Source organism: Dama dama, chromosome 26, assembly GCF_033118175.1.
Source record: "Dama dama isolate Ldn47 chromosome 26, ASM3311817v1, whole genome shotgun sequence".
In the NCBI taxonomy this organism is placed as follows: Eukaryota; Metazoa; Chordata; class Mammalia; order Artiodactyla; family Cervidae; genus Dama; species Dama dama.
In genome coordinates, this window is record NC_083706.1 from 29,766,880 (window position 1) to 29,785,346 (window position 18,467).

At 36.4% G+C, this 18,467-nt stretch overlaps 1 protein-coding gene across 1 annotated transcript in view; it reads left to right on the forward strand.

Annotated features, from left to right (window-relative positions):
- Window positions 1-18,467, forward strand: part of PEX7 (peroxisomal biogenesis factor 7) — a 75,276-nt gene that overhangs the window by 52,396 nt on the left and 4,413 nt on the right. The window contains exon 9 of the mRNA XM_061129981.1: window positions 3,910-4,009. Coding sequence (XP_060985964.1) covers window positions 3,910-4,009 — 100 coding nt within the window. The remainder of the gene's footprint in view (window positions 1-3,909; window positions 4,010-18,467) is intronic.

Sequence of the window (18,467 nt, forward strand, 5' to 3'; positions counted from 1 at the left end):
TGCAAGAAAACCTGGAGAAAAGCTCACCTCCTCCTTACAGTTCACCCCTTCCTGTTGCAACGTAACAGAAGAATTCTGGCAGTGTATACGTATCAAACTGTTAACAGTGATTGCCATTGGGAGGTGGGAATGAAGAAAAATACATTTCTTTTTGTTATTTATTGAAAGAGCCATTTGCAATTAAAAAACAAATTACATAGTCACATGGCTCTGCTTTTGGTTTTCTCAACTGATTTAGCTTATGCAGTTTACTGTGTTTAACTTGATATTTTTGTTAAGACATTTTAATTTGGTTAAAATTATTATTAATTAAATCTGAAGCTTGGGTTCTCTCTATTTAGCAGATCCTCTGAATGCAGAAACTGGCGTCATTGTTCCGCATCCATTTCTGGGTTTCAGTGTTCACATGGTTTTTACCTGAGTGTTCCTTGCTGATGCTTTTGTGAAGTTTTTCTGGTGTGTGTTTGTTTTTCTATATTATGTAGGATTTGGGGTTTTTTCCAGTAGGAGTATTGGTCTAGGCACCTAGTCAGCCATTCTGCTAGGAATGAATGTCTCATTGTTTTTGCACTGTAACACTTTGTATGTTACATAATTTCATAATTACATTAGAGTAACAGTCAGTAATGCTATTAGGACATTCACTAGACTAGCCCTCCTTTCACCAAATAGTAACCTTAGAGTGTTAGCATGCATTTTGTTTCATGAGGGTTTTGCAAAATGCACAGTAATACTTGATGGTTTCTCGTATGTTAAAATTAGGATGGGGTGCATCTGTGGTGTGGAAATGGGTGGGGCCATGACCGCCCATTAAACTGTGTATTAGAGCAAATTCAAACTTTTTGAGTAGAATTTCAGCCCTCCTGCATGTGTGACTTTCTGTGTCACACTTGTTCAAGCTAAAGTTGGATGGTTTCACACACATGCCCTTATTAGTAGCCAAATTTTCTTAAGGCCTTAAGGTCTTGTCTTCAGTGCTGCCTTATCCTTTAACTGGCCTAAAATAACAAAAGAACAATAAAAACTGTTTTCCAGAACCTTGTCAGGAGGGTATAAACAAATCCATGTTCAGTTCAGTTCAGCCACTCAGTCATGTCCGACTCTTTGTGACCCCATGAACCTCAGCACACCAGGCCTCCCTGTCCATCACCAACTCTTGGAGTCTACTCAAACTCATCTCCATCGAGTCGGTGATGCCATCCAACCATCTCATCCTCTGTCCTCCCCTTCTCCTCCTGCCTTCAATCTTCCCCAGCATCAGGGTCTTTTCAAATGAGTCAGCTCTTTGCATCAGGCGGCCAAAGTATTGGAGTTTCAGCTTCAGCATCAGTCCTTCCAATGAACACCCAGGACTGATCTCCTTTAGGATGGACTGGTTGGATCTCCTTGCAGTCCAAGGGACTCTCAGGAGTCTTCTCCAACATCACAGTTCAAAAGCATCAATTCTTCAGCCCTCAGCTTTCTTCACAGTCCAACTCTCACATCCATACAGGACTACTGGAAAAACCATAGCCTTGACTAGACGAACCTTTATTGGCCAAGTAATGTCTCTGCTTTTTAATATGCTGTCTAGGTTGGTCATAGCTTTCCTTCCAAGGAGTAAGTGTCTTTTAATTTCATGGCTGCAGTCACCATCTGCAGTGATTTTGGAGCCCCAAAAAATAAAGTCTGACACTGTTTCCACTGTTTTCCCCATCTATTTGCCATGAAGTGATAGGACCGGATGCCATGATCTTAGTTTTCTGAATGTTGAGCTTTAAGGCAATTTTTTAACTCTCCTCTTTCACTTTCATCAAGAGGCTCTTTAGTTCTTCTTTACTTTCTGCCATAAGGGTGGTGTCATCTGCATATCTGAGGTTATTGATATTTCTCCCGGCAATCTTGATTCCAGCTTGTGCTTCATCCAGCCCAGCGTTTCTCATGATGTACTCTGCATATAAGTTAAATAAGCAGGGTGACAATATACAGCCTTGACGTACTCCTTTTCCTATTATATTTTAAAAAATTTCTAAAAGAAACCATTTTTTATGGTTTGTATTTAATTCATTGTACTGAAAAAAAATCTAAATCTCAAATGAAGTTAAGAGAGCTGGTACCTGGATTAAATGACCTTCGCATAGAAGGATTCTGCTAAACCACCGTTTGGTATAATGCTGACTCACGAGGAAGAACCCATGAAGCAACATCTCTGTGTTTCCTTAAGGAATGTTGAGGATGCTGTTCATTACCTAAGTATAGGATTAGGTAATGTGAATTCCCATGGATGAATTTCCTTCTGAAATTTCCAAGAGCAATTTGGATGTAGACACTATGAATTCAGGGCCTGGTCAAGTCTCCTATTCTGCTTTGACTGCTGCAAGGCTTAGCATCTCAAGGTCCTCCCTGTCAAGTATATACAACTTCATGAATATATATTTTTGTTTACCACTCTCAATACAGGTTTGAATTGACTTTCCTACCCTTGCTTTTCCTTTAACTTATATATTTTTTGCCGTATTAAGTGCATATTTTCAAAACCATTGTTAACGTTTTTTGGAACAAAGTGGGTATGTACAAAATCATTTGATTATTGCCTCAAATAATGCAAATCAGTGGATAACCATGTTTCAGGAATGAAATGATACAATTATATATTTACTTTTGCTTATAAACATTATCAAGATCTAGAAAATTAGATTTCAGTACAATTCTGTCTCTAGATCCAAATGAACAAATATGCAAAAACAGCAGAGACCACTTTTATAATTTCTGAGAAAGACCGCAGCCTGTACCCTCATTTGTTTAGACAAGAAATTTTTCAAAAGTAAAATCACTCTCCTTAAATATTGTGTAGATTTCAGTGATCTGATAAATGGGCTGTTTATTCATTGTCTCTGTGGTATCCCACAGTGGATTATCCATAGCAACAGTCCTTTTCAAACTTAATAAGACCAACTCTGTATTTATTAGGGAAATAATAACCACCGGGTTAAACAAACTGACTGTTAGTTCTGTGTATTTACTCTCTTTCAAAGAGATCTGCTAAACCTTCAGCATGTCCCATGTTGTAGATGATTAGGCAAGCTGAATTGGTATGACTCTGTGATTCTGAATATGCCATTTTTTGGTGTGTGTAGAGTCAAATAATAAAGATGAGGAGCAAATAAAGCTTCAGACATAAAGTACTATTTTGTGCGTTGAGAACAGGACAAAATTCTTCTCTGTATAGTAGAAATCAGAGATATATTATGATAAATATTACCACTCCCAGTCTGTAGATGATAAATAGAATATTTAATTTTGGCTGAGGAAAACATATTTCAGTTTTTCTTGCCTCTAGAAATTACATTGATGTGGAATCTATAAGAAAGGCCCTGCCTCAGAAAAAAGATAATTTCAGAATTACAGAGATTTTCATAAGAGAACAGATTCTTTTTAAAGACTTTGAATTGCTGTTGAAATGTAAGTTAAACCTACAATCTGTTCATGTCACTTGTTGAGAAATGAAGTAGTATTTAAAAACAAAATGTTAAGAGTTCATGTAATCCAATATCCTTATTTTATAGCCATGAATGCTTTTAGAATTGCTAAAAAAGCCTAGTGTCTCTCATCTCAAATGTCCTTGGACAATATTAAAAAAAAAATGAACTATAACTTCTGTCCTATAAAGTATACTAATGGGAATATAATAAACTTCTATGGGAGTGCATTGATTAATAATTCCATTTGGTTTTTGTCTTTTTATATACAGTAGAAAACACATTTTTTTTCTTTATTAGATTTTTACATAGATTAATAGTGGGGCTCTGCATTTATGAATTGGTTGAGCCTGTTTTGATAAAATCTTTGCTATGTTTAGTATCTGTTTTTTCTTAAAAGGTTTTTTGTAGTTTTAATATTTAAATTATTTATTTTTCTTTATATTCACAGATTCTGGAACTTTTCAAAGCCTGACCCTCTTCTTGAAACAGTGGAACATCATACAGAATTTACTTGTGGTTTAGATTTAAGTCTTCAGAGTCCTACTCAGGTAATGGATCAATCTCCTCATATTTTTTCCTACCCGTACAGTTTACAAATAACTCTGCGTGTGGCATGCATTGCTTTTATGAACAAAATTCTTGCCTTTAGGGCAAGGTAAAGTACATTTACTTAAGAAACCTGACCTTTTTCGCTGTGTAAACTTGAGCATTTGAAATACTAGGGAAGAAGAGGTATCCAGAAACTTGACATACTTTTTTCCTCTCGAAGGGTTAACTTTGCTGAGAGGAAAAGGAAACTTCCCCCAAATTATTGTGCCTAGCTTGTAGACCTCTTCCAATGGAAAGGGTAACAGGAGAAGAATGGAGTGAGGAAGGATCGACCCCAGAGGTTGATGGAAGTCAAGAGTGTGTGGCCCTGGATTCAGCTGTCCGCTAAGCAGTCGAGATTATGGGCCTGTCATTTCCCTCTCAGGACGGTCACCCTCATCTCCTCAGGCCATGTCAGAAGAGAGTTCCTCCACATGGGGAGCTGTTTGCCAAGCAGTCGAGATTATGGGCCTGTCATTTCCTTCTCAGGACGGTCACCCTCATCTCCTCAGGCCATGTCAGAAGAGAGGCTCCACATGGGGAGCAAAGTAGAGGAGAATGGCTACTGTTTTAGTTACCAAACTTCATCTTTTCCCCTTTTTGTTCTCTTGAGGACTTTTTTGAATTTTAAATATTCTTCAGATTTTTTAATAAAGTAGTTTCAGTTTTGGAAAGTGTAAACTCAGATCAGAAACACTTGACTACGTTGAGTGATAAGATACTTTAATAATGCAGGCTATGTGAAAATGCTATCATATTACTGAAACAAAATAATATGTGGAAATTCTACTGGATGACTAAGAAGTTAATCATTTATGATAACTTTTAGAAGTTAAACACAAAGCAAATTCTGTTTCTCATTACTGTGTTCTTAAATTTAAATGAATACATGGGTTTCTTTTTATTTTAGAAATTCAAGACATAATTCTAAGTTTAAAATATTCCCATTATACATTAAAATATTCTCATTAGCATTAGAATAATTGTTTGAAAATGACTTAGTAGCATCTAAGAAGAGAAGAAATTGAAATAATGATGAGTGAAATGGTATGATCCTTAATGTAAATACAATGTGCCTTAAATATATTAGTTCCTTTTCTGAGAAAAACATTTATCATAGAACCTATTTTTAATAAAATAATTATACATGTTTGCTATTCCAGTTTACAAAAATGTTGTAATGTGCCTATTGAAGCATGACAGTACCCCAAAAGGGACCCTCAATTAGATATTTTCCTTCTCATATATTTCCATTGACCCATCTCTACAATCCCCAGCCTGTGGCCTGAGGCAATACATGTGCATCTATGATGCATGGCAACTCCTCATCCAGGTCTTGGAGAGTGCCAAATGTCAAATTGGTGTTTTCACTTTCTTCAGATAAATACCGAGAAGTGTTAATTCCTGCATCATATAGTAGTTCTATTTTTAATTTTTTGAGGAATCTTCATTTTTCCCCCCATCGTGGCTGTACCAATTTGCATTCCCACTGACAGTATATAAAGGCTCACTCTTCTCTACATCCTCGCTACCACATACTATTTCTTGTCTTTTTGTTAAGAGCCGTTCTCACAGGTGTGAAGGGATGCCTTATTGTGGTTTTGATCTGCATTGCCCTGCTAAATAGTGACCTTGAGCACGATTTCATGTATTATACCTGTTGGCCATCTGTATGGCTTCTTTGGAAAAATATCTATTCACTTCCTCTGCCCATTTTTTAATCAGATCATTTGTTTTTGGTGCTAAGTTATACGAGTTCTTTACATATTTTGGATAGTAACCTCTTATCAGATATATGGCTTGCAAACATAGTCTCCCACTCAATAGGTTATCTTTTCTTCTTTTTTGATACTTTCCTTCACTGGGCAAAATCTTTAGTCTAATGTAGTCCCACTTGATTTTTTTTCCCTTTTATTGCCTTTGCTTTTGGAGTTAGAGCCAAAAAATTACTACTAGGACCAGTGTCAAGGAGTACTACTGCCTATATTTTCTTCTAGGAGTTTTATAGTTTCAGGTCTTACATTCAAATCTTTAATCCATTTTCATTTTTATTTATGGTGTAAGATAGTGGTCCAGTTTCATTCTTACTGCACGTGGCTGTCCCATGATTTGTGTTTTAAAAGATCGTTCTGGCTATTGTGGGAGAACAACCAACGGGTATGACTAGAAATATAAAGATGGAAAGATTCAGAATACATTTCTAAATGTTTCATATGATTTAACATTTTCAATGATTAGTTTATACTTTTCTTCTCCCTGTAAATTTATCTTTTTCCCTTTATTTTATTTATATTCTGTCTTGGACTTTAAACTTTTCTTTCAAACTTAAGTTTTTTTTAAAAGCAACATTTTTTTTTTGAAAGAGCATATCTAAAATCATCACATTTTAATGCAAGCATTTGTTTTATTTATATTATTAATGTATAGCTTTACCAAGTAACATTAAACTCCTTTCCATGGGGAATAAGCATCAAGTTCTTAGTTCACCTCCCTGTCTTCCTCTCACTTATCTTATCTCAGTTATCTTTTGCTAACAAAACAATAAAAAAAAAACAAAAAAAGATTAAAAAAAGTTCTCTTTTGTAACAAAGTCCCTTATAACCTAGTGGTTTAAACAACAATTTTCTTTGCTTACAATTAATTCTGTGATTTAACAATTTGCACCAAACTCAGCCAAGTAGTTCCTTTATTGATCTCACCTGGGGTCACTCATGTGTCTCCAGTCATCTAGTGACTTAACCAGGGCTGTGTGATCTAAGGTGGCTTCACACAAATACATAGAGTATAGCACTGGTTTTCTTCTGAGCCACGTGTCTCCAGATGAGTCCAGGCTTCTTTACCTGGCAGTTGTAGATTTCCAGGAGGGTGATAGCGAGGTGTCTTCAGGACTAGACCTCAGAGTCACACAACGTTCCTTCTGTTGCAAAATAAGTTAAAGGGCCAGGTCAGATTCAGAGTGACAGAGGGACTCCACCTCTTGTTGGAAGTAGGTGCAAAGAATTTGTAACCATTTTAAATCTACCACATTAACCTTTTGTTGGTAGTTTAAGTTATTTTTAACATGTATTTATCCTTTATTCTCATATATATGTATTCGAGATTACTGATTGCATGTTAATTTAATCTCACTCTTTGTTCATAGTTTATTCTATTAGAAAGTAGTTTTCTCTCACCTCTTAGAGAATACCTTTCAATCTTCTTTCAAAAACTTGTCATCTCTTGTGTTGATTCTAATAGCTATGAGACTTTGCTGACATACTTTTGGACTTCCATGCTTTAATATATTCCCTGTCTTAAAAGAGATTTTTCTTGTATTTATAATTTTCTTTTTAGCTTCTCCCTTCTTAGAGATCTGAAAAATGAGATCCAAAGAGATTCTTGTGTTATAACCTCCTTTCTTTTTGACTGAGTGTAAGGTCTTGTCTTTAAAAGTTTAAAACTTGACAAATAAGTGTCTGGGGTCATTCTTGAAGGATAATTGCTAAGAAATACTCTGTGCCCTCTTGTTAACCAGACTGAAATCATCTTTCACTTCAGAACATTTTTCTTTGAATTTTTTCCCTCTGATCTTGATTTATATAGTCCTGGCATTTTCTCTTTTCTCTCTTACCCTTATTATTTCTAAATTGGAAACCTTTTTTTCTGTCTTTAGGCTTATGATTCTAGACCTGTAATATATGTCCATTGGTATAATTGAAATTTTCTGTATTAATGTATTTTTAGAATCCCTGACTTTGTCTCTTCAGTATCAGTTCTGCTCATTGATATTTAGTTTAGTATTTATAAGCTGGGTATAGGTTTCTGTATCATTATGCATTTGGAAGATAGTTATTTCTCTTCTAAAAAGCAAACATTACTAGTTCATTCCAAGATACCTCATCTGTGTGTTTAATAAATATATCTTTTTTCCTTTATGAAATTGAGAAGTTATATTTAGAAGTATAAAGATTATCCATGGTTTTGCCACTCTAGAAAGAATCTGTATTATACCTTATTAACTTGCTTCTTTTCAGCCTTTTTCTAGGAATTTTTATTTGAAGTATAATATATACATTGGAAAACACACGTATTTTAAGTGTGTAATTCAGTAAGTTACCAAGTAACTACACTTGTGTAACAACCATTTAGGTTAAGTATGGAACACACTGCTAGCATCCCAAAAAGCCTAGTCACGCTTCCTTCCAAATCTCACCCCCTCTCTCCTTCCCAAAGGGAAATACTCTTCTGGTCATTTTGTGTACATGTTTTTCATTGTCGTGATTGTATCACATGTGTGCATTTATCTTCTGGGACTCCAAAATATCAGTACTTGGTAATCATAATCTTTAATGAATGAATTTCCTTGTCTATCCATGATAGGAACGTGTAGGTACTATAAAGTGTGAAAGTGAAAGTGTTAGTTGCTCAGATGTGTCCCGCTCTTTGTGGCCTCAGGGACTGTAGCCCACCAGTCTCTGTCCATGGGATTGCAGGCAGATTCTTTCTGAACCACCAGGGAAGCAAGATTTTTCCCTAAAATAAAGCAGAAGAAATTTTGTGTATTTTCACTTGGTGTCAGCGAAAGATGCTTAGATTTGGTTCTCTCTGTGTGTGTATATAAGATACATATATATATATATATATATATATAATCATTATGCTGTATACCTGAAACTGATGTTAACTTGTCAGTTCTATCTCAGTTAAAATAAAATAATAAAGAAACAACAGAAATACTGGGCTATCATTAAAACATTCAGCTCATGTTTTGATTGAGATCCCAAGTTTAAAGGTTGACAGTAGATAAAATATTTTAAAATTCTCAGTATGAGATTGGAAAATCAGGTTTGAGAAGACAGCTAGCATTATTGGTAGATGGGATATACACGTCCTGTCAGCTTTAGCCTGAGGTGGTATTTGCGCTTCTGTCTTAGACTGGCTCTAGAGTTCCAAAGAGCAGGTTCCAGAAGCACCCAGTGTTCTCAGGCACTAGGCTCTGTTGTTGCCTCTTTAAGGCTTTCATAATTGTGTAACATTTAGCTTAAAATTGTATAACAAGTGCTTGTTTTCCCCCAGCCACAAAACCTTCCCCTGGCCCAGCTCTGCGGGATCTTGATATAATCCTGTTTCTGTTGCCCCCTGCACTCCATGAACAGTCCTTGCAATGAGAGGTTCTGAAATTGTTCCCACCTTGGCCTCTGCTGTTTCTGGGTTCCCTTCCTGAATCAGTCATTCACTCTTACTCATTTTTCTTTCTCTCGACTATGGTGCATTGCTTCTTAAAAAACAGGCAAAATTGCTGACAACACACAGCAAATTACTTTTTGACAAAAACTTCATTTAGGCTCTTGGTCCTACTCAACTTGCCTCTGAAGACTTTTTGATTTTCCAGTCCATTCTCCACAATATCTTCCCTCAGCCTTCTGCGACATCATTAACACTCTGAACATTTGTCTTTACCTCCTACCTTATTGTATAAATAGACAAGAATGAATGTCTCCTTTCAGTTCTTTAACCTCACAATATTTATGTTCAGCTCTGTTTTCCCCCTTTCCATTAGGTTCCTAATTTTCTCACTGGCTTTCTCATTCATATCTTTGCTTCCTCAATAATCCACTGTGGGATTTCGTTTTTGTTTAGATTTCCAGTCAGTTCTTTTCTCTATTTTCAAAACTCACTTGACCCCACTGTCTTACCTCCCTACCAGTAAATTTAGTTTCTCTTCTATTATTAGACATCAAGAATTAGTAGCTTAACTGTTGCTTTTACTTTCTCAAAGTCAACACTCTCTTTTTAGCCCCTGTACCTGTCTCCCTTTCATCATTCAATTGAAGTTAAGTCCCAAAAGGTCACCAGTAAAAGCTTCTGAAAACCAAGTTAGCCTTTTCTCGGACTTTTCTTTTTTTAGCTATATAATTTTTATAAAAGAAAAATCTTCCCCTCCTGTTGCTTTCATGTAAACCATGCTAACCAATTGTTCCTTACTTCTTTGCTAAATATCTCCATCTCCTATGCCAGTTTCTTCATTACCATCCTTCCAAAACCAGATGTTCTCCAGTATACAAGTGTTAGTCCTCTTACTTTTACACACCTTCCTCTTTAAGTTGGCCTTTAATTATATGTCAGTGATGCTTGACCTATTTATCCAATTGCTTTTGCTGTGTGATCTCAACAGATGTTTCATTACTTTTCTTTCAATATTCCTAATGTTGCATCTTGGAGCCAGACTCAAGACCTGGCAAACCATCCTAGTTTTCTTGTTTCTCTTTGCACCCCTAAAATTCACTGGGCATCAAGCTTATGGATTTTTTCTTAGCAGTATTTCTGAAATGTGGGCCATACTCTTCTAGCTCTGCTGCCTTAGATAAGCATTTATTAGTATCTCTGCCATGGATGTCATCTCCTAACCGGTCTCTAAGCTCTTTCCATCAATTTCTCAGGGCTGCTTATTGGCAGAGCTCTGCATCATGCAAATCTGATTTTTCTTAATCCTTGACCTTAAATATATCAGTGGCCCCATTGAAGACAAGATGAGTTTTGCCACCATTATTACTGTTAATCAACATGGTTCTAAAATTGTTACCAGTTAGTAATAGGAGAAAACAAAATAGAAAATTTTTAAAAGGTTGAAAATTTTATCTTTGTACTTCATATAATTGTCAAGTGTTATAATCTAAGAGCCTCAATTTTAAACCCATTAAAAATAATAAGAGTTCAATAAAAAGAGCAATAAAATATATAAAAAACGAATGCCATGTGGATATACATAATCATCAGTTAAAGAGTAAAATAGGAAAATTATTTTTACATGGCAACAACTGTGTATTTGGTATGTATGATACATAGAAGAATAAAAGTTTTAAAATGTGCGGGACTCTAGATAAAGAAAATTATGTACCTTTACTAAGGGACCTTAAAAAATGACTGGAATAAATGAACAGACACATCATGTTCTTGCAGCAGAATACTCTCTTTTTTTTCTTCCGGCTATCTTTCTCATCTTATAAAAGATACTACATTTGCCTCCTAATAGGTCTTTCTCAGGAGAAGGCAATGGCACCCCACTCCAGTCCTCTTGCCTGGAAAATCCCATGGACAGAGGAGCCTGGTAGGCTGCAGTCCATGAGGTCGCTAAGAGTCGGACATGACTGAAGTGACTTAGCAGCAGCAGCAGATCTTTCTCATCTGAAACACATGGTCAGCCATTCCTGTGACTGCTCTTTAAGGACTCTGACCATTAACTGTCTGCCATACTAGTTACATACTAGTTTTAATTTACAAATCAACTTAGTTATATTGTCCTCTTCATCATGTCCTCCCAGAAACATTTCAAGAGGCAGCCTATTACCTCCAGAATAGTCTGAACTGTTAATCTTACTTTCAAGATTCAATGTAATCTGTATTGCTCTCTGATTTAACTTCTCACTATCCTATGTAATCTCCCTATTTTATACCAATCATATTTTATTATTTGTCATCTCCATGTGTTTGCCACTGTTTCCCTCTCTGCCCTCCACTTCTGCTTGTGCATAGTATTTCTGCCTTTCCAAGTCCTGGCCAAGGTCTTCTCCCCCTTCTCTCCTTTCCGTTTTTTTGCTTCAGTAAATATTTGAGTGCCAGCCCCTTGCCAGAAGTTACATAAACTCCCTGATATGTAGGTACTGAATAAATGTTGAATGAATGAACGAGTGGATGAATGAAAAGACCCTTTTTTTAATATACTAGTCAAAACTTTTCTTACCTTTACTTAAACCCCATACTGATTAACATAATAAACCACATTCTTCTCTGCAGTCCCTTCCTTTAGGAAGCTGGTTGAGTAAATAAGACATGTTTTGTTTAGTCTGTAGTTTAATACACTGCAACATACTGTCTGTGCTACTTTTTAAAATTTAGATTTGACTCTTTGTGATTTCTTTCATTTTCTTTACATCCATCTGCTTACTTCTCTTGTCCATTTTTGCTAAAGATTTATAGCTATCTGTATGTATCATACAGATAATTATAATAGATTAAATAAATTTCCCAAGGGCAAAAACAATTGTGCACAAAATTGAGAGGAAAGAGTATAATGATAAATAAGAAATGGAAAACTTGTCAGTAAAGTAAACCTTTTAATGGGTCTGTAGGATGTCTTTGTTATATTAACAGCTGTATTAAATCAATTGAAATAAATTACCTTACCAATGGCATGTGTAAACATTTTAATAAAATGGAGAACATTGATAAACTAGGAATATAAATCATTTCTAAATTACACATGTATATAAAGTCTTATATTTTTATTATAATGTTTTCCAAAATTTGCATTTATAGGATCATTATTATTGACGATGCTTTATAACAAGTCTTACTTGACCCATCAATGATAAATTTTTATTATTAACTCCTTATTGACTGAATTTGTTTCTTTAATATCCTTGGGTCTACTGTGGAACTTAGCCTAGTACTTTACACATAGAAAATGGTAAAATATTTAATACAGTTGCTTTCAAGCATTCCATGTATGATGTCATGATGTATAGCTATAGCTGAATTCAGAAATTAATAGGCTTTTTCGGTAGATAATAAGTTTCTATTCTGTTTTTCAAAAATTCTTCCTTACATGTTTTAAAGAAATTGATGTGCTAGGATAATATCAAGAAATTCATATTTCTAATTAATGTGCTTACTCTTAAAATTAGAAATATCAAATGCACTGTTCAAAGTAAAATTGAACTAACGAAAAATAGATGTTTGTATGCGCTCTCACCTTATTGATTATTTCTCACTACCCCAGAAGATAGGAGCTTTTAAAAATAATAATGAAAAAGATTAATCTTTTCTTCCAATTTTGCATTAAACAAATATAGTCTAACAAACCATTTTTCCTGTAATGTTGATAATTTTCATTCTGAGTTTTATTGAAAAGGTTGGCGTTTTGATCTCAGTTAAAGGAAGTTTAGAGGACATAGGGATGAGATGTACAACAATGGGAGCTTGCAGGGTAAGAAATAAGTTTTCCACTTCAGTATCCTCGGGCAGAAGATGCAGAGCCTGCTGGCTCCTATGCTATGATGTCCACATGCACGCCTTCGGAGGAGAGGGTCAAACAAGGTAGGCCTTGGCAGCCAGCCTTCAGAAACCCTAGACTCCCTAGATGGTAGTCAGGAGTCAGAAAAGCCTCTCTTAAAAGATTAAGGGTTTTATCAGAGGACTTATAATGCAATTTAGTTGCCTTTAAGCTAGAACTTTTTAGTTCCTCATTTATTCTTTTTTTGTTGCCGATGTATAGTTATTATTATAAGATAGTGGGTATAATTCCCAGATTCTGCTAAGACACATAATCAACGACTGAAAAAATTGTGTTTAGGTGTATTGGTACAGAAGTGTTTCCATCCACATGCGAACGTTGTTAGAAAACAGAAGCTATATTGCCCAGAACAGTTTCATTTTCTCCATAGTTATTGTAAAGCAAAGAGCCCAGTTTATTATGCAGGTGTCGTAATATGATTTGCTCTGAAACCTGGAAGGTTTTGCTACATTTGTCCCCTTCAGAACAGATTTTTTAAAAATCTGTCTTTATTTTATTTGGCCCTGTGGGTTTATCTATAAACTGTTCTAACCCATTTGGAACTCACCAGGGTACAAATCTAAAATAAGTAACATAAAAATACTGTTATTCACCAGAGTTTAAATGAGTAATAGAATTTTCTAATGTGTTCAAGTAGAAATTCTGGATTCTTGCTTATGGAGAATCAGGTCAAGAAGCTACATAAACTTTTGGTTAAGAATGCTTCAGGTGTAAGACTAGTGATTTTCTTTAAAGATAGTTCAGTGTTTCTTCTTTCTTGGTCCTCTTCACAACTCACTGTCTTCCCATCACATATCAACCTACCAGATTTGAAACTTAGATTCTAAATAAAAGTGTAAAACTATGGCCCAAAGTGTCTTCCATTGTATTAGTGGCAAATTAACCTCTTCTTTTCCTGCAAGATTGGAAGAGAAATCTTCCTTAAAAAGATTTTTTTCAATAATGCTAAATTTCCTTTTAGTTGATAACCAAAAATTCTTGCACATAAAGTACTTTCTCAGAACTCCAGGTTAGTGCACAGGACGAAAGCCCAGGTAATTGATATAGAGTAAACCTTCTGTACCATGGTTTCCCCATCCACAGATTTTCAGTTCGGTTCAGTCGTGTCTGACTCTTTGCGACCCCACGGACTGTAGCCTGCCAGGCTTCTCTGTCTATGGAATTTTGCAGGAAGAATACTGGAGTGAGTTGCTGTTTTCTTCTCCAGGGGATCTTCCTGACCCAGGGATTGAAGCCACGTCTCTTGCATCTCTTGCACAGGCAGGCAGATTCTTTACCTGGGAAGCTATTCTAATGTACACCAAAGCTTGAGACCACTGCATAGTAGAAATGCCTCTAGGAAACTGAAGTTTAACAGTGTGCTTTTGTCTTATTTGAGGGTTGAGATGTTTATTTTTAAAACAGCGATATGAAGAATGATTTTTTATCTCTTTTAAATCTACTCTTTAGGCATTATATTGCTTTTTGTAACAGGGGTCTATTATGTATTTCTCTAATAGTCAAGTTCTAGAAAAAAACTTTATCTCCCCTGATGAACTTGTAAATTCATTATATTTGTGTATCTTATATTATTGTTTGCCTTTTTCACTTTTGCTGCCAGAATATGTAGATAGAGCTCAATTTCATACCCTATTTTAGCAATTATTCTTAGCCTCCTTTTTCTAGATGATTGTCAGCCCCTTATTCGCATTTCATGTTTGTTCTTTTAATGAAATGGCTTTTCTGTGGCCATATTCAAGGGTAATTTTCAATATGGCAGTCATGGCTCTCATGCAAGTATAATATGAACATGTGTCAAAGACCTTTTGTAACTTGTGAAGGATTTTACAGCTAGCTCAAAGGAACCAAAGAACAAACACATATAGGCAGCTGATGAATGTGAAAATGAATTTATAATAGGTGCAGAACTAGTCAGTATCCATGGACAGTAACACTTAATGATTAGAATCATCTCTCAGGAGACAGGACAAGGCATGGATTGTGTCTCTATAGGACAGCCTTCATTTGCAATTTTAATGGCTGAGAATCATTTGATTACTATCAGTTTCTATAACTTTAGAGTTGTAAAATAATCCAGTCAGAGCCAGTGGAAGGCATAAGACCCTTATAGATTCCAGTGATCCTGTGAGGCTCTAGAACAATGCCAACATTCCACTGAAAGAACACCTACCAGTCTATCTGCTCATTACAATCTTTCACAGTTTTTCCTGACAGCAAGGTAATGAGCAAAGAAATGAGTCCTCATATAGGAGCCTGAAACGGAGAAAGAGGATCTTCGGTAGATGAGAAAGGAGATATCCTGTTATTGTCTTCTCATTCTCTGTCGTGAGTCTGGCCTTGAAGGAGTCTTCCTGTCCAGGAGTGAATTCCTAGAGATGGGAGGGAAAGATGGCTTTGCCATGGAGAAGCGGGATGGGGGCTGGGAAAGATTGCTTGCTGTATTTGACAAGCTACTGCAATGGGTGGATCTCATCCAGTAAAACAAGAGTATTTATTACCCATGTCATCTGATTTACTTACTTATTTTTTGGTCTTTCTGTTAACCCTAGTTTTTAGCAAAGTCTTTTAGACTGGCTTCAGATAGGTAGCATGGGACGTTAAGAAAAGGCCCTGTTTACCCTAATTTGTAGAACTAAGTGGGAAGCAGTCCCTTCAAGGCCATTGTGGTTGTGATGGTAATTAATGACCGCCCCACTGCGGACCCCCAGTGACCTCATGGTCACTTTTCTTTATCAGGAAGTCTCGTCTCTACATTGCCTGTCTTAAAGAATCTGGAGCCTTATTGTTAGTTTAGTAAAGTGCTTTTCTTTCTTACCTTATTATTATTTTTTTTTTTACTTGTTAGCTTTTTAAAACTCACAGCATTCAATGTTGTTTATTTAGTCGCTCAGTTGTATCTGACTCTTTTGTAACCCCATGGACTGTAGCCCGCCAGATTTCTTTGTCCCATGGATTTTCCAGGGAAGAATACTGGAATGGGTTGCCATTTCCCTCTGCAGGGGATCCTCCAGACCCAGGGATTGAACTTGTGTCTCCTGTGTTAGCAAGGAGGAGGATTCTTTACCACTGAGCTACTGGAGAAGCCCAGCACTGGATGGGGTTTAATTAAATAGTTAATTAATTAGTTAATGTGTAAAGAGTGTTTACATTAATTTGAATCAGTCTATTCATGTGTGCTCAGTCATGTCCAACTCTTTGCAACCCCTTGGACTGTAGCCCCCCAGGCCCCTCTGTCCATGGGATTTTCCAGGCGGGAATACTGGCTGTGTGTGCATGCTCAGTCATGTCCAACTCTTTGCAACCCCGTAGACTTTTGTCTACCAGGCCCCTCTGTCCATGGGGTTTTCTAGGCAAGAATACTGGAATATGTTGCCATTTCCTTCTCCAGAGGATCTTCTCGACCCAGGGCTCAAACACATGTCTCTTGCATCTCCTGCACTAAGAAGTGGATTCTTTACCACTCACGCCACCTGGGAAGCCCATAATCTAGCCATGATTCTGTATCCTTGAAATTTTAGGTCTTTCTCATATTATCAATTAATTTAGTGTAGAGTTATGAACATGTGCTGATTCAGTGGCCTTGACATTTGTTAGTTATATATATATACATATATATGTATATATATGTATATAAATAGAAGTTCTCAGTAGGTAAGAAGCTGGATTGAAGAGTGCTGAATAAGGATTCAGAAACATAAGTTACAGATAGTTATATTAGAAGCTTAAGTCTCATTTCTCTGATTCTCTTTTCTGTAATAGTTGACACAACATACAGAAAGGCCCAGCACTTGAAAAACTATATACATAAATGAGACAAATAAATTTGTATAATAATCTTTGTGTTTTGGGGTGTAAAAATTTACAGTTTCAGGATTAGGCGGATAATGAGTGTTGATCAGCCTTTTGTGAGGCCATGATATTCAGTGGACAGACTCAGCAGTGTTAGGTTCTGGTTCCACCTCGGCTGCTGTAGTGTGAATATGAGAAAAAGTTAAGCTCTGCAATCTTAATCTATAAAACTCATTCTTTGAGCTAATCTTTTTTTGAATCATTGTTAAGTTATAGCGCAACATGGTCCATGCCCTCAAAGAGCTGGAAACACTTGTTAATAAATGAGCACAGCTGATACATTATAGGTACAGTGAATGACTTCACAGAGGAGGTGATGCTTAAATGGATTCTTCTGCAAAGAGGTGTCATCTCCAGGCAAAGCAAGATAAGGGCCAGAGAGGAAGGGAAGGAGAAAGGTTATTCAGGGGAGGGGATCAGTAAGAGGACGTGTGCACAGAGGCATGGACAAGATGCCAGGATTTGAGTGTGTGAGCCTGGTGCACGGAGAAACAGAAGTAGGTAGCAACCAAATCTTGAAGAGTCTGGTTTTTAATGCTTACATTTAAAAAGTTTGACTAAAAGGTCTCTCATGCCTTCTCTAGCTTGGATTCTGAGCTGAGGTATTGTTAGTGAATGATAAGGAGTTAATCTGTTCTGATTGGGCTTCCTTTGTGACTCAGCTGGTAAAGAATCCGCCTGCAATGCAAGAGACCTGTGTTCATCCCTGGGTTGGGAAGATCCCCTGGAGAAGGGAAAGGCTATCCACTCCAGCATTCTGGCCTGGAGAATTCTGTGGACTGTATAGTGCGTTGGTATTGCAAACAGTCAGATGTGACTGAGCAACTTTCACTTTACTCTCTGTTCTGATTAATCTCTGTAGTTCCTGTATTCTATAGTGACAGCCAGGTAATTTGATTGACCAAGACTTGGAGTTCCCTTGTGTAACTTTCAGCCTTTGCAACCCATTAAAGGACGGGAAATACAGTGCAAATAACTTTGGTCAAATCCCTCTCTTGCTGCTTCATCCTTGATGTTACTGTCTACATTTTTTCATTTCCTTCTCTTACTTACTCTGGAAAATTTCAAATGTATAGAAAGTAAACAATAGGATAATACAATTCCATTATCCAGATTTGACAGTTACCAACATTCTTGTTTTGTTTATTCTTCTACTCGTGTCCTCATTCAATTTTTATTACCATCATTATTATTCTTACTGTTTCTAGGTGTCATTTTCATACACTGAAATGTACAAATCTTATATATAGGTTTTTGACGAACAGATACACTTGTATAATCTACATCTCATTGCAATCCAAAACAATTGCGTCTTCCTTTCAAATTTCCTTGTTCTCCTTTCCAGACTCTCCCTAGCCCCATCCCTCCCTCCAGTTGAAAAGACAAAACAATCATTTCCTTAATTTTTTATTTTGCCTGAGATTAGTTTTGCCTGTTTTAGAACTTACATGATGGCATCTCCTGTGTGCACTCTTGTTTCTGTCTTCTTTCACCCACTTACTGTCTGTGAGATTCAT